General features: G+C 50.0%; 1 protein-coding gene across 2 annotated transcripts in view; it reads left to right on the forward strand.

The window, feature by feature from the left end:
• Positions 1-4,756: 4,756 nt before the first annotated feature.
• Positions 4,757-12,581, forward strand: part of LOC135510243 (oocyte zinc finger protein XlCOF6-like) — a 42,189-nt gene continuing 34,364 nt past the window's right edge. The window contains exons 1-2 of one of the 2 annotated variants that reach the window (XM_064931041.1): positions 4,757-5,578; positions 10,827-11,276. In XM_064931041.1, the coding sequence (XP_064787113.1) occupies positions 5,413-5,578; positions 10,827-11,276 (616 nt within the window). In that variant the 5' untranslated portion in view covers positions 4,757-5,412. The remainder of the gene's footprint in view (positions 5,579-10,826; positions 11,277-12,581) is intronic. The other variant, XM_064931042.1, reaches the window with a different exon arrangement.

The following is a 12,581-nucleotide window of genomic DNA, read 5'->3' on the forward strand; positions in this document are numbered from 1 at the left end:
TGTCACTAGAAAACAGCTGAAATAAATGTCACTAGAAAACAGCTGAAATAAATGTCACTAGAAAACAGCTGAAATAAATGTCACTAGAAAACAGCTGAAATAAATGTCACTAGAAAACAGCTGAAATAAATGCCACTAGAAAACAGCTGAAATAAATGCCACTAGAAAACAGCTGAAATAAATGGCACTAGAAAACAGCTGAAATGAATGTCACTAGAAAACAGCTGAAATGAATGCCACTAGAAAACAGCTGAAATGAATGCCACTAGAAAACAGCTGAAATGAATGTCACTAGAAAACAGCTGAAATGAATGCCACTAGAAAACAGCTGAAATAAATGTCACTAGAAAACAGCTGAAATGAATGCCACTAGAAAACAGCTGAAATGAATGCCACTAGAAAACAGCTGAAATGAATGCCACTAGAAAACAGCTGAAATAAATGTCACTAGAAAACAGCTGAAATTAATGCCACTAGAAAACAGCTGAAATAAATGCAGGAAGAACCATAACATCATCAAGGACCCCACAGGACCCCACACACCCCACAGGACCCCACACACCCCACAGGACCCCACACACCCCACAGAACCCCACGGGACCCCACACACCCCACACACCCCACACACCCCACGGGACCCCACACACCCCACAGGACCCCACACACCCCACACACCCCACGGGACCCCACACACCCCACAGGACCCCACGGGACCCCACACACCCCACAGGACCCCACACACCCCACAGGACCCCACACACCCCACAGGACCCCACACACCCCACAGGACCCCACACACCCCAAGGGACCCCACACACCCCACAGGACCCCACACACCCCACAGGACCCCACACACCCCACAGGACCCCACAGGACCCCACAGGACCCCACGGGACCCTACAGGACCCCACACACCCCACACACCCCACAGGACCCCACACACCCCACGGGACCCCACACACCCCACAGGACCCCACACACCCCACGGGACCCCACACACCCCACGGGACCCCACACACCCCACAGGACCCCACACACCCCACAGGACCCCACACACCCCACAGGACCCCACACACCCCACAGGACCCCACACACCCCACGGGACCCCACACACCCCACAGGACCCCACACACCCCACAGGACCCCACAGGACCCCACACACCCCACGGGACCCTACACACCCCACAGGACCCCACAGGACCCCACACACCCCACGGGACCCTACAGGACCCCACACACCCCACACACCCCACAGGACCCCACACACCCCACGGGACCCCACACACCCCACGGGACCCCACGGGACCCCACACACCCCACAGGACCCCACACACCCCACAGGACCCCACACACCCCACAGGACCCCACACACCCCACGGGACCCCACACACCCCACAGGACCCCACACACCCCACAGGACCCCACACACCCCACAGAACCCCACAGGACCCCACACACCCCACACACCCCACGGGACCCCACACACCCCACAGGACCCCACACACCCCACCGGACACCACACACCCCACAGGACCCCACACACCCCACACACCCCACAGAACCCCACAGGACCCCACACACCCCACAGAACCCCACGGGACCATACAGGACCCCACACACCCCACGGGACCCCACACACCCCACAGGACCCCACGGGACCCCACACACCCCACACACCCCACAGGACCCCACACGACCCCACAGGACCCCACACACCCCACAGGACCCCACACACCCCACAGGACCCCACACACCCCACACACCCCACAGGACCCCACACACCCCACAGGACCCCACACACCCCACACACCCCACAGGACCCCACACACCCCACAGGACCCCACACACCCCACAGGACCCCACACACCCCACGGGACCCCACACACCCCACAGGACCCCACACACCCCACGGGACCCCACACACCCCACAGGACCCCACACACCCCACACACCCCACAGAACCCCACACACCCCACAGAACCCCACGGGACCATACAGGACCCCACACACCCCACAGGACCCCACACACCCCACAGGACCCCACACACCCCACACACCCCACGGGACCCCACACACCCCACGGGACCCCACACACCCCACGGGACCCCACACACCCCACAGGACCCCACACACCCCACAGGACCCCACACACCCCACAGGACCCCACAGGACCCCACACACCCCACAGGACCCCACACACCCCACAGGACCCCACACACCCCACACACCCCACAGGACCCCACACACCCCACAGGACCCCACACACCCCACGGGACCCCACAGGACCCCACGGGACCCCACACACCCCACAGGACCCCACACACCCCACGGGACCCAACACACCCCACAGGACCCCACACACCCCACAGAACCCCACAGGACCCCACACACCCCACAGGACCCCACACACCCCACGGGACCCCACACACCCCACAGGACCCCACACACCCCACACACCCCACAGGACCCCACACACCCCACAGGACCCCACACACCCCACAGGACCCCACACACCCCACAGGACCCCACACACCCCACAGGACCCCACACCCCCCACAGGACCCTACAGGACCCCACACACCCCACAGGACCCCACACACCCCACAGGACCCCACACACCTCACAGGACCCCACACACCCCACAGGACCCCACACACCCCACAGGACCCCACACACCCCACAGGACCCCACACACCCCACAGGACCCCACACACCTCACAGGACCCCACACACCCCACAGGACCCTACAGGACCCCACACACCCCACAGGACCCCACACACCCCACAGGACCCCACACACCCCACAGGACCCCACACACCCCACAGGACCCCACACACCTCACAGGACCCCACACCCCCCACAGGACCCTACAGGACCCCACACACCCCACAGGACCCCACACACCCCACAGGACCCAACACACCCCACAGGACCCCACACACCCCACAGGACCCCACACACCCCACAGGACCCCACACACCTCACAGGACCCCACACACCCCACAGGACCCCACAGGACCCCACACACCCCACGGGACCCCACACACCCCACGGGACCCCACACACCCCACACACCCCACAGGACCCCACACACCCCACAGGACCCCACACACCCCACAGGACCCCACACACCCCACAGGACCCTACAGGACCCCACACACCCCACAGGACCCCACACACCCCACAGGACCCCACAGGACCCCACACGACCCCACAGGACCCCACAGGACCCCACACACCCCACAGGACCCCACACACCCCACAGGACCCCACACACCCCACAGGACCCCACAGGACCCCACACACCCCACAGGACCCTACACATCCCACAGGACCCCACACACCCCACAGGACCCCACGGGACCCCACACACCCCACAGGACCCCATACACCCCACAGGACCCCACGGGACCCTACACACCCCACAGGACCCCATACACCCCACAGGACCCCACACACCCCACAGGACCCCACGGGACCCCACACACCCCACAGGACCCCACACACCCCACAGGACCCCACAGGACCCCACAGGACCCCACGGGACCCTACAGGACCCCACACACCCCACGGGACCCCACACACCCCACGGGACCCCACACACCCCACAGGACCCCACACACCCCACGGGACCCCACACACCCCACAGGACCCCACACACCCCACGGGACCCCACACACCCCACAGGACCCCACACACCCCACAGGACCCCACGGGACCCCACAGGACCCCACACACCCCACAGGACCCCACACACCCCACAGGACCCCACACACCCCACAGGACCCCACACACCCCACAGGACCCCACAGGACCCCACACACCCCACAGGACCCCACGGGACCCTACAGGACCCCACAGGACCCCACGGGACCCTACAGGACCCCACACACCCCACACACCCCACAGGACCCCACAGGACCCCACACACCCCACAGGACCCCACAGGACCCCACACACCCCACGGGACCCCACAGGACCCCACGGGACCCCACACACCCCACAGGACCCCATACACCCCACAGGACCCCACAGGACCCCATACACCCCACACACCCCACGTGACCCCAGCCACAATATTCTACTGTAAATTTGTTTGAGTGATGCCCTTTCTGCTAAATGTTATTCTGTTGTTATTTAAGTGATAATGCCATTGCAGCCGGTGTTTGGAGGATATATTGGCACGGTTTGTAGCCCTTTGACTTCGTCTCGGTCCTAACAACACACATGCCAATATATTCCGCAAACACCAACTTCTTGGGCATTATCGCGTAAATAATATCTGAATATTTGGTTGTTTATATTGGAATGTCTCTCAGGGTATTGAGATAATGTTTTGACTGATGTTATTTATTCAGAATGTCTCTCAGGGTATTGAGATAATGTTTTGACTGATATTATTGATTCATAAAAAATGGTAATGATGCTTTCCAGTGATACTTTCCAGAAAATGCATCTCTCCAAGAGCATTTCTCATCATTTCTGTCCTAATGCTGCTCATTGATGATATTCATTTAGTCTCGTATATGGAGAAATGATGTACAGTTGACTCCTGATGATGAATTGATTATCCCACATCATCCTATATTAATGACAACCACTGTTTGTCTACGTGCAGTTATCGTTTCCCTTTACTGCTTTACAAGTGGAGGCTGGTGGGAGGAGCTATAGGATGGAATGGTGTGAAACATATCACATGTGGAAACCATTCATTCCATACCAGCCATTACAATGAGCCCGTCCTCCTATAGCTCCTCCCACCAGCCTCCACTGACTGGGGGTATACTACCAAATAGATTGAATAACAACCTGAAAATAACGACAGATTTTCAGGTTGATTGAGAAGGTTAAACTTTGATATGTGTTTTTGGTTGGGTCAAACTGACCATGCCCATTAGAAGCTTGAATATATTTTTGTAGGTTAAGAATATGTAGGCTAGTTTGCTAGCTAACTCAGGGACATGCTTTGTAGAATACACCTCTGGTCAGTAGGCTGGCTGCATTGCACAATAATAAACCTCCACCCATCTGGCGACGCTGTTGTATGTTTCCGGGTTCCAGAAGAACCAAGGAGTTTTCGAAAATTCCTCGACTAGAACCCGGAAGTAGGATTGGAGGTGAACAAAGATCTGTATGTAATGATGAGATGCTCATGTCACTCAATCCTGACAATAAAAATCCTTGTCCCGAAAGTAGGAATGCAGGCGACAAGATTAGGTCCGAAATAAATCCATTGAAACGTATCGGGATTATTTTGGACAGATTTTTAGCGAGTGTGACCTCTCTCTTCGCCTCTTCCTCTCTGAGGTTACTTTGTTTTGATTTTGAACGTTATTGTTGTGGAGTAAAGAAAGACATAGTTAGCTACTGACTGAACTAAATAGGCTACCCAACTCCCAGTCGTCTGAAATATGTCTAAACTACAGTTTTCTCGTGTGTTTTTAAATGAGCGCTTAACTACGGCTGCTGTGGAGATTTTCGGGGCAGTTGAGAAAACGGTAGTGGAGTACCAGGAGGAGAATGATCGGCTACGGAGACTGCTGGGGATCACACCGGAGATACAACTATGTAGAATAGGTTAGTATGTAGATCTACTGATAGATATATATAGTTCTACTCAATTAGCAAACTGCTTAGGTAAATAGAGATCACAGTTTCAACCAAATGTTTTTAATGAGATGTTCTACCTACCTAACTACTGTATATATTGGTCTACAGGCCTACAGCAATCAAGCTTTTATCTGCGAATGTGTAATTTACAAGATTAAATAAACCATGAAAGCCATTAACAATTATTACGTAGGCCTATGATTATATAGTTGTCTGCATATTTGATTACTTATCTAAAGCCTTCAAATCTAATTGTATTTGTCAAATGCTTCGTAAACAGGCATAAACTAACAGACACAAACTAACTAATAAGCTTACTTATGGCCCTCCAACAATGCAGAGAGAGAACTAATAAAGATAACACAGGGTTCTCCCCAAAGAATGTGAGAGGAGCTGCGCCATCTTGTGGACTGAATGCTCCACTATGTAAAACGTGTTATGATATTAGGACATGTTTTGCTTTAGATTGCAGGACATGGCAGTTGCAGGTGTAAGAAAACACAAACATCTCTGAGCCCAGAGTGGGGCGCTGCCCTCGTACTCAGTTGCACCACCTTGTTAAAAATCATGGGGAGAACCCTGATAATGAGTAACGATACAGCTATATTGGGGTACCAGTATAGCTGGACACTGGGTACCAGTATAGCTATATACACAGGGTACCAGTATAGCTCTATACACAGGGTACCAGTATAGCTATATACACAGGGTACCAGTATAGCTATATACACAGGGTACCAGTATAGCTCTATACACAGGGTACCAGTATAGCTCTATACACAGGGTACCAGTATAGCTATATACACAGGGTACCAGTATAGCTCTATACACAGGGTACCAGTATAGCTCTATACACAGGGTACCGGTATAGCTCTATACACAGGGTACCAGTATAGCTCTATACACAGGGTACCAGTATAGCTCTATACACAGGGTACCAGTATAGCTCTATACACAGGGTACCAGTATAGCTCTATACACAGGGTACCAGTATAGCTCTATACACAGGGTACCAGTATAGCTATATACACAGGGTACCAGTATAGCTCTATATACACAGGGTACCAGTATAGCTATATACACAGGGTACCAGTATAGCTCTATACACAGGGTACCAGTATAGCTCTATACACAGGGTACCAGTATAGCTATATACACAGGGTACCAGTATAGCTCTATACACAGGGTACCAGTATAGCTCTATACACAGGGTACCGGTATAGCTCTATACACAGGGTACCAGTATAGCTCTATACACAGGGTACCAGTATAGCTCTATACACAGGGTACCAGTATAGCTATATACACAGGGTACCGGTATAGCTCTATACACAGGGTACCGGTATAGCTCTATACACAGGGTACCGGTATAGCTCTATACACAGGGTACCGGTATAGCTATATACACAGGGTACCGGTATAGCTATATACACAGGGTACCGGTATAGCTATATACACAGGGTACCGGTATAGCTATATACACAGGGTACCGGTATAGCTATATACACAGGGTACCGGTATAGCTATATACACAGGGTACCGGTATAGCTATATACACAGGGTACCGGTATAGCTATATACACAGGGTACCGGTATAGCTATATACACAGGGTACCGGTATAGCTCTATACACAGGGTACCAGTATAGCTCTATACACAGGGTACCAGTATAGCTATATATACACAGGGTACCAGTATAGCTCTATACACAGGGTACCGGTATAGCTATATATACACAGGGTACCGATATAGCTATATATACACAGGGTACCAGTATGGATAAATACACAGGGTACCGGTATAGCTATATACACAGGGTACCAGTATAGCTATATACACAGGGTACCAGTATAGCTATATACACAGGGTACCAGTATAGCTATATATACACAGGGTACCAGTATAGCTCTATACACAGGGTACCGGTATAGCTATATATACACAGGGTACCGATATAGCTATATATACACAGGGTACCAGTATGGATAAATACACAGGGTACCGGTATAGCTATATATACACAGGGTACCGGTATAGCTATATATACACAGGGTACCGATATAGCTATATATACACAGGGTACCAGTAGGACTATATATACACAGGGTTTATTTTATTTATTTCACCTTTATTTAACCAGGTAGGCTAGTTGAGAACAAGTTCTCATTTGCAACTGCGACCTGGCCAAGATAAGCATAGCAGTGTGAACAGACAACACAGAGTTACACATGGAGTAAACAATTAACAAGTCAATAACACAGTAGAAAAAAAGGAGAGTCTATATACATTGTGTGCAAAAGGCATGAGGAGGTAGGCGAATAATTACAATTTTGCCAATTAACACTGGAGTGATAAACGATCAGATGGTCATGTACAGGTAGAGATATTGGTGTGCAAAAGAGCAGAAAAGTAAATAAATAAAAACTGTATGGGGATGAGGGAGGTAAAAATGGGTGGGCTATTTACCGATGGACTATGTACAGCTGCAGCGATCGGTTAGCTGCTCAGATAGCAGATGTTTGAAGTTGGTGAGGGAGATAAAAGTCTCCAACTTCAGCGATTTTTGCAATTCGTTCCAGTCACAGGCAGCAGAGAACTGGAACGAAAGAGGGCCAAATGAGGTGTTGGCTTTAGGGATGATCAGTGAGATACACCTGCTGGAGTGCGTGCTACTGGTAGGTGTTGCCATTGTGACCAGTGAACTGAGATAAGGCGGAGCTTTACCTAGCATGGACTTGTAGATGACCTGGAGCCAGTGAGTCTGGCGACGAATATGTAGCAAGGGCCAGCCGACTAGAGCATACAGGTCGCAGTGGTGGGTGGTATAAGGTGCTTTAGTGACAAAACGGATGGCACTGTGATAAACTGCATCCAGTTTGCTGAGTAGAGTGTTGGAAGCTATTTTGTAGATGACATCGCCAAAGTCGAGGATCGGTAGGAAAGTCAGTTTTACTAGGGTAAGTTTGGCGGCGTGAGTGAAGGAGGCTTTGTTGCGGTATAGAAAGCCGACTCTAGATTTGATATTCGATTGGAGATGTTTGATATGAGTCTGGAAGGAGAGTTTACAGTCTAGCCAGACACCTAGGTACTTATAGATGTCCACATATTCAAGGTCGGAACCATCCAGGGTGGTGATGCTAGTCAGGTGTGCGGGTGCAGGCAGCGAACGGTTGAAAAGCATGCATTTGGTTTTACTAGCGTTTAAGAGCAGTTGGAGGCCGCGGAAGGAGTGTTGTATGGCATTGAAGCTCGTTTGGAGGTCAGATAGCACAGTGTCCAAGGACGGGCCGGAAGTATATAGAATGGTGTCGTCTGCGTAGAGGTGGATCAGGGAATCGCCCGCAGCAAGAGCAACATCATTGATATATACAGAGAAAAGAGTCGGCCCAAGTAATTGAACCCTATGGCACCCCCATAGAGACTGCCAGAGGACCGGACAGCATGCCCTCCGATTTGACACACTGAACTCTGTCTGCAAAGTAGCTGGTGAACCAGGCAAGGCAGTCATCAGAAAAACCGAGGCTACTGAGTCTGCCGATAAGAATATGGTGATTGATAGAGTCGAAAGCCTTGGCAAGGTCGATGAAGACGGCTGCACAGTACTGTCTTTTATTGATGGCGGTTATGATATCGTTTAGTACCTTGAGCGTGGCTGAGGTGCACCCGTGACCGGCTCGGAAACCAGATTGCACAGCGGAGAAGGTACGGTGGGATTCGAGATGGTCAGTGACCTGTTTGTTGACCTGGCTTTTGAAGACCTTAGATAGGCAGGGCAGGATGGATATAGGTCTGTAACAGTTTGGGTCCAGGGTGTCTCCCCCATTGAAGAGGGGGATGACTGCGGCAGCTTTCCAATCCTTGGGATCTCAGACGATATGAAAGAGAGGTTGAACAGGCTGGTAATAGGGGTTGGACAATAGTTTCAGAAATAGAGGGTCCAGATTGTCAAGCCCAGCTGATTTGTACGGGTCCAGGTTTTGCAGCTCTTTCAGAACACCTGCTATCTGGATTTGGGTAAAGGAGAACCTGGACAGGCTTGGGCGAGTAGCTGCGGGGGGGTGGAGCTGTTGGCCGAGGTTGGAGGAGCCAGGAGGAAGGCATGGCCAGCCGTTGAGAAATGCTTGTTGAAGTTTTCGATAATCATGTTTTTATCGGTGGTGACCGTGTTACCTAGCCTCAGTGCAGTGGGCAGCTGGGAGGAGGTGCTCTTGTTCTCCATGGACTTCACAGTGTCCCAGAACTTTTTGGAGTTGGAGCTACAGGATGCTAATTTCTGCCTGAAGAAGCTGGCCTTACCTTTCCTGACTGACTGCGTGTATTGGTTCCTGACTTCCCTGAACAGTTGCATATCGCAGGGACTATTCGATGCTATTGCAGTCCGCCACAGGATGTTTTTGTGCTGGTCGAGGGCAGTCAGGTCTGGAGTGAACCAAGGGCTATATCTGTTCCTGGTTCAACATTTTTTGAAAGGGGCATGCTTATCTAATATGGTGAGTAAAGCACTTTTAAAGAACGACCAGGCATCCTCTACTGACGGGATGAGGTCAATGTCCTTCCAGGATACCCGGGCCAGGTCGATTAGAAAGGCCTGCTCACGGAAGTGTTTTAGGGAGAGTTTGACAGTGATGAGGGGTGGTCGTTTGACTACGGCTCCGTAGCGGATACAGGCAATGAGGCAGTGATCGCTGAGATCCTGGTTGAAGACAGCGGAGGTGTATTTGGAGGGCCAGTTGGTCAGGATGACGTCTATGAGGGTGCGCTTGTTTACAGATTTAGGGTTGTACCTGGTGGGTTCCTTGATGATTTGTGTGAGATTGAGGGCATCTAGCTTAGATTGTAGGACTGCCGGGGTGTTAAGCATATCCCAGTTTAAGTCACCTAACAGAACAAACTCTGAAGCTAGATGGGGGGCGAGTATAACTATATACTGGGTACCAGTATTACTATATACACAGGGTACCAGTATGACTATATATATATATATATGGTACCAGTAATATGGACCACCTAGATCTATGAGAGGGACATTTTAGTTTTTTCTGAATATCTGTCAATGTTTGTATCTGGTTTTTCGTATTGGAACATCATAAACAGATCATTTAAAGAAAATATAAAAATGTTTTTTGTCGGCGTCAACAAAAGCCTTTAGAAATGGCATTGTGCACTCAGGCATGTCTGTATAGGTGACCTCTGACCCTCCTCTCCTTCCCTCTAGACTCCCTGCAGCGCTCTGTCTCTGAAGAGGAGGTTCCCCCTGAGCAGCAGCACTGTGAGCAGGAGTGGAGCCCCAGTCTGGAACAGAAGGACCCAGAGACCAAACAGATTAAAGAGGAACAGGAGGAAGTCAGGACCAGTCAGGAGGAAGAGCAGCTTCAAGGGCTCTTTGATACCAAAGACTCCATATTCACTCCTTCCTGTGTGAAAAGTGAATGTGATCAGAAGGACCCATGTCAAGAAGCCGTACAAGCTGAACACCCAACTCTCAGTCCACTGAAAACGTCTAAACTACAGTTGTTGAGTGTGTTGTTAAATGAATGTTTAACGGCATCTGCTGCTGTGGAGATTTTTGGTGCGATTGAGAAAACTGTGGCAGATTACCAGGAGGAGAATGATCGGCTACGGAGACTGCTGCAGAGGACACCAGAGATACAGCTATGTAGAATAGGTTAGTATGTAGATCTAATACCTCGCTAGCTACGGTTCTACTTAGTTAATAAACTGTTTCCGGGGCACTCTGTTCGCAATGTTGACATCAGCAAGCCGATCTCCCAACAACACCATACACGTGGTCTGCGGTTGTGAGGCCGGTTGGACGTACTGTCAAATTCTCTAAAATGATGTTGGATGTGGCTTATGGCAGAGAAATAAACATTTAATTCTCTGGCAACAGCTCTGGTGGATATTCCTGCAGTCAGCTTGCCATTTACACGCTCCCTCAACTTGAGACATCTGTGGCATTGGGTTCGTGTGCCAAAACTGCACCTTTTTATAGTGGCCTTTTATTGTCCCCAACACAAGGTGCACCTGTGTAATGATCATGCTATTTAATCAGCATCTTGATATGCCACACCTGTCGGATGGATGGATTATCTTGGCAAAGGAAAAATACTCACTAACAGGGATGTAAACAAATTTGTGAAAACATTGAGAGAAATAAGCTTTTTGTGCGTATGGACAATTTCTGGGATCTTTTGTTTCAGCTCATGAAACATGGGACCAACACTTTACATGGTGCGTTTATATTTTTGTTCAGTGTAGGAACAATTTATCCTTGATTGCTATACAGATTTGGAAACTTTGAACACTAAACTTAACTATCATCCAAAATAACTTAACAAATACCAACAAAAACAAACAGTTTTTTGCTTTGTCATTATGGGATATTATGTGTAGATTGTTGAGGAAAAGGTAATCAATTTTAGAATACGCAACGTAACAATATGTGGAAAAAGTGAAGGAGTCTGAATACTCATTCTTCTCTATACCACTATACAGTGCCTTGCGAAAGTATTCGCAACTTTGCGACCTTTTGCCACATTTCAGGCTTCAAACATAAAGATATAAAACTGTATTTTTTTGTGAAGAATCAACAACAAGTGGGACACAATCATGAAGTGGAACGACATTTATTGGATATTTCAAACTATTTTAACAAATCAAAAACTGAAAAATTGGGCGTGCAAAATTATTCAGCCCCCTTAAGTTAATACTTTGTAGCGCCACCTTTTGCTGCGATTACAGCTGTAAGTCGCTTGGGGTATGTCTCTATCAGTTTTGCACATCGAGAGACTGAAATTTTTTCCCATTCCTCCTTGCAAAACAGCTCGAGCTAGTGAGGTTGGATGGAGAGCATTTGTGAACAGCAGTTCTCAGTTCTTTCCACAGATTCTCGATTGGATTTTATTTTTATTTATTTTTATTTTACCTTTATTTAACCAGGCAAGTCAGTTAAGAACACATTCTTATTTTC

Source organism: Oncorhynchus masou, chromosome 23, assembly GCF_036934945.1.
Source record: "Oncorhynchus masou masou isolate Uvic2021 chromosome 23, UVic_Omas_1.1, whole genome shotgun sequence".
Taxonomy (NCBI): domain Eukaryota; kingdom Metazoa; phylum Chordata; class Actinopteri; order Salmoniformes; family Salmonidae; genus Oncorhynchus; species Oncorhynchus masou.